At 40.1% G+C, this 4,787-nt stretch overlaps 1 protein-coding gene across 2 annotated transcripts; it reads right to left on the minus strand.

Annotated features, from left to right (window-relative positions):
• Positions 1-6: 6 nt before the first annotated feature.
• LOC106303591 (ERBB-3 BINDING PROTEIN 1-like) lies at positions 7-2,536 on the minus strand. Of its 2 annotated transcripts, XM_013739871.1 has the most exons (9): positions 2,309-2,536; positions 2,129-2,213; positions 1,892-2,041; positions 1,491-1,644; positions 849-1,064; positions 636-772; positions 460-551; positions 206-382; positions 7-107 (listed from the first exon to the last, which is right to left on the minus strand). In XM_013739871.1, the coding sequence occupies exons 1-9, from the start codon at positions 2,400-2,402 to the stop codon at positions 40-42; spliced, it is 1,173 nt and encodes a 390-aa protein (XP_013595325.1). In that variant the 5' UTR covers positions 2,403-2,536; the 3' UTR covers positions 7-39. The 2 variants fall into 2 exon arrangements, with proteins under 2 accessions (XP_013595325.1, XP_013595324.1); XM_013739870.1 differs by lacking the exons at positions 1,892-2,041; positions 2,129-2,213; positions 2,309-2,536 and adding an exon at positions 1,747-1,884.
• Positions 2,537-4,787: the final 2,251 nt, after the last annotated feature.

Consider the following 4,787-nt stretch of genomic DNA (forward strand, 5'->3'; position numbering starts at 1 on the left):
AAAATTTTTTAAAAAAAAAAAAAAAAAAAAAAAAAGATCTCATGCTTCAGCATTGCTACTTGCTTCCATTGGCTCAGCCTCCGTTGAGGCCTCTCCTGCCTTCTTGGCTGCAAAAACATTCATAAGGAATTATATATGTTTTCTTCTGAACACTCAAAATCTGGATTGCATTTTGTGGTTAAAGTCTGCACATTTAAGTTCATACCTTTCTTCTTCTTTCCACCACCCTTCTTCTTTTTGATACCCAAGGCTAACCATCCTTTGATCTCAGGGTCATCAATGGTCTTCGTAGGTTGAAGCTCCTGAAGTGTGTGTGAAGTGATCTTATCCGATCCATTTGGCATCAGCAAAACTGTGAATTTAATCTGGGCAACAACATCCCCTGTTGAGAAAACACATACAAACATGAGAGTCCCATTGTCATGATTCATCTTATCAAATAATCTTTATCATCCTTACCAGCCTTCTCATAAAGAACAGGATATGGTTGCAAATGACCATGGTTCACACACTCCACAAGTCCAAGTCGTGCCCTTTTCTCCTCCAATGATCTGTATCCTCAGGCAACATTAGTTAGTAGTTGATATAATTTAAAAAATATATATATTAAGTGTTAAAGCATGTACAAATGTCACCTTGAAGTGAATGGCATGTGGGGGAATCTCTCTTTAACCTCGCTTATTAAGGATCTGGAAGCCTTCATCTTCAACTGATAGTGAATACTCTCATCTTTCCGGTAAATAGTTGTTTGCTTCTCGTCTAATAGCTTAGGCTGCAAATTCAAAAAATCATGAGACCAACGGCAATTAAAGAAGCAAAGCCAATGGTCATCAAGAGAAAGAAATTACCTTGCCATCACCGGTGCTAGCCACAATATCTATTGCATACACTTCATTCTCTTCAAACTCAGTATCATCAACTCTTGTTTCTGGAGTGGATACACTTAGGAAACTCTTGCTTCCATCTATCACGTTCTGTTTCATCTGGTGGGAAATAACCCCTTCCACAATTTTGCAGTCGTAAGCATCAGCCACCTTCTGAATAGCTTCAGTGACAGCATGGTTCTGCCACAGAAAAAAAAAAAAAAAAGGTCTATCAATTGTCTTGACTGTAGTACATACATTGTCGGGTTAAAAGGGAACCAACAAAACTACTAGCAATAAACTACGTTCTCTTAATCTATCATTCCCATATAAATAAGAGTAACTATGACAAAAAAAAGCCTCATTCGAATGTGAATCCGTAGTGAGAATTCATCATTGGGGACATAGAAACGAGAAACTTAACCAGAATCAGCAAAACTAATATCACTAACAGTCAGTCTACAATGGAAAGAACTAAAAATAAGAATTAAAAGTTCCCATCAGAGTAACTATGACAAAAAAAGGCATCATATGGATAAAAAATCCATAGCCAACAGTAAGTATTCATCATCTAGAGTTTGCCAAATACAATCATGTAAGAACACCACCATAAAAACAACTGGTTACCTTCTTCCCAGGACGTACGAGTCTCAAAGCAACTTCAGCGGCGGTATTCGCAGCAGCAATAACATCAGCTTTGCGTCCAGTAACGGGTCCTTCTTGAATAACATGCGTGTGGCCAACAAGGGCAATGAACCCATCAATATGACATCCCATATCACTGCAACAGACCAAAAAAGGCAAAACATCATCAGATCACTACTAATGGCAGACAAAAACCCCATTTCTTCAAAAAAAAAAAAGAAAAAAAAAAGTCTTTTACATTTTGACCATGTCACCCTCTTCCAACACTGACTCATCACCAGCAAGAGGTGAGAAATGACCAACGACGTTGTTCACAGAAACGCACGTGGGAAATGCGACGCCTCGATCAATCTTCTTCTTGGCATTCTTGTACATGTTTCCTCATTTTGACCATGTCACCCTCTTCCAACACTGACTCATCACCAGCAAGAGGTGAGAAATGACCAACGACGTTGTTCACAGAAACGCACGTGGGAAATGCGACGCCTCGATCAATCTTCTTCTTGGCATTCTTGTACATGTTTCCTGTTTGCCTTTATATCAAAAAAAAAAAAAAAAAAAAAACAAATGAGCAATGGGAGCTTGACAAAGAGCAAATGACAAGAGTGGATAACACTAACTTTATGATAAAGGCGTCTCCTTTCTCGCAGATATCGACAATCTTAGCTCCTGGCTTGCATTTAGCCAAAACAACCTGCAACGCCTCTGCAATTCCAACCCCAGAATCAATAAATACACAGACCCGTAAAGAGAAATCGATAGAAAATGAGAGAAAGAGAGAGAGAGAGAGAGAGCGTTACTGTTGACGATCTCAGCGGCGCTCTTGTACTTGGTGACGACTTCAGGAGAGGTGAGATCCAGCTCCTTCTCGTCTCTCTCATCGTCGGAACTCATCTCTGACAGCTCTCGAAGATTCGCAGCGATGTGTTTAGGGTTTAAGAAAATGTAAAAGGAGGAATGATTTGGGGTGATGAGAAGCGAGACGGAGTGTTTAGCTCAAATAAAGGTACTAGGGCTTTCGCATGCGTCCTCTCTGTTAAGCGGCACCGTTCAAATGGTTGCCACGTGTTGTTCTTTTTGCTCCTTAATGGGCCGGGTGATCACTGTTTCAAGACTGTGGGGACTGGGCACTAAGAGCATGATTAAATGTTCGGCTTTCTTAAACTTGTCCTCTTAATTCACTTCTTATGCAAACCCAAATGGTCCATTGCAAAGTTCTTAATTAATGGTTCTTAAAAAAAAAAAAATATATATATATATATATATATAATACTCACACTGACACTTGTATGTGTTCTTGCTTCTTACATATCAGAAGGCGAGCCAAACAAACTTGTACATAGACCTCACTGTTTGCTCTACTTTCTCTGTTCCTTGAATCTTGAAACCGGTTTTGATGGCTGAGACCCTGAAGGCTGCTTACATATACATAAACAAACAAACACATGCAGTAAGAATCATATTTTCAGCATTGTGAGTGTCGTATGGTAGAGACATACCTGCATTTTGTCGTGTGTGTTGGTTTCTAGATTATGAGTGTGATCTACGATCGATCCAGTAAAAGCCTACACGGTTGGGAGCAGATATTTAACAAGCTTATCAGATCTGCCCGAGTAACTGTACTTCTTGCAAACATTTGAGCGAGAGAGTGATATGTGACCTTGTTAGTATCAAATTTGGACTCCAGTTTCTGTATAGGTGACTGCACAAAGAAAGTTGTCATGATGATTTGTGAGATTCTTGTTAAGACTTGTTAAGAGATTACGTTTTGTTCGTAGAAATATAGCAAAATGCAAGGCTGTATTTTGATTGCAAAACTCTTATAGTATAATATTGATATACCTCAATCTTTTGTGGACCTACAACTCTTATAGTATAATATTGCTTTTTCTCTGGAGGTTGCTCTCCTTGTTGCGCCTGCAACAACATACACTGGTATTGTTGACAAAGCTATATCCACAAATACATAGTAGCAATCAACATAAACAAGGAGTGAATCTAAGCCTACAAACGTTATCTGCAAGTTTCAATAGCTACTAATAGCTATTAAACAGTTGATAGAGAGTTCGTCCTTATCACAAACAATCACATTCTATCTATACCATATGAAAAATAGGAAAGGAAACCAAAGTCAGCACCTTTCAGTGAAAAACAAATCCACAATCAAACACAGAAACTGCTGCTCTGTTCCATAGATGACAAACTACCACCACATCTACTACCATTTCGTCAATTTAGCCTCATAAAGAAGTGTTATTTTTTCTTCTCATCAGTAGACGTACCTTGACATTATGAAGAGCTCGGAGCTGAAGGCGCGGGGAAACATCAACGGTACTCTTAACAAAAGCATTCTTCTCCTCGACATCATATAGAACAGAGACGTACTTGGAAGTGAAAGAAACCTGAGGCTGAGAAACTTGTCGCTGAGTGTTGTTGTGAAATGGTAGCTTGAGCTTGGCGAGGTTATCAAAGATCTTACAAGACACTTTGTTGAAGAAGAGGAGACTGTCGCTGTCGAATTCAGATGTAACGCGGAGTTTAGGCATGTTCACACTCTTGAGAAAAGGAAAGACGGAGCACCGTGGTGGTGGTGGTTCAGAGGTTGGTGACTGAAGGGAAGGAGGAAGAGGAGCGGAAGTGGAAAGGGTGGGGCTTTGGGGAGATCACCAATGTAAGAAACCGTAAGATGAGCAAATTCCATTGGAACAATGAGCTGAACGAGCTGCATCGGCTCCGAGCGCATCAAATCCATCGGCGGACAGCAACCACCACCACCGCGATTCTCCGCCATGTCGAGATCAGATGTTGATGATTCGCAGTTCCTCTGGAGGATCGATGAGCTTAACGACATTTCTCGAGAGGTGATGTCTTCTTCTCCTCTTCATCTCATCCAACACCTATTGTTACCAACACCAAATCAATCAATCCATCCAACTCCGACGTCTGGGATTTCTCCACCGTATACCTCGTGCTCCTCTTTCTCCATCGTCTCTCTCTCTCTCTCTCTCTCTCTCTCTCTCTCTCTCTCTCTCTCTCTCTCCCCTCTCACCGTGACGTGTGGTTCACAAGAGGCGTTTCTTATGTTGCCTAATTAAGGTACCTTTCTTATCTTAATTGTTATTTTCTATTTTTTTATTTGTAAATAAATTAAAAGACGGAGTCTAAGAGACTCCGATAATGATGGCCTAAATAATAAGATTATATCTTGCAATCAAATAGACATTTAACGTGTAATGATGATATATCTACCTCTTATTTGGTGCTTTGGTGGCAGTTACC

This window comes from Brassica oleracea, chromosome C7 (assembly GCF_000695525.1).
Source record: "Brassica oleracea var. oleracea cultivar TO1000 chromosome C7, BOL, whole genome shotgun sequence".
Lineage (NCBI taxonomy): Eukaryota > Viridiplantae > Streptophyta > Magnoliopsida > Brassicales > Brassicaceae > Brassica > Brassica oleracea.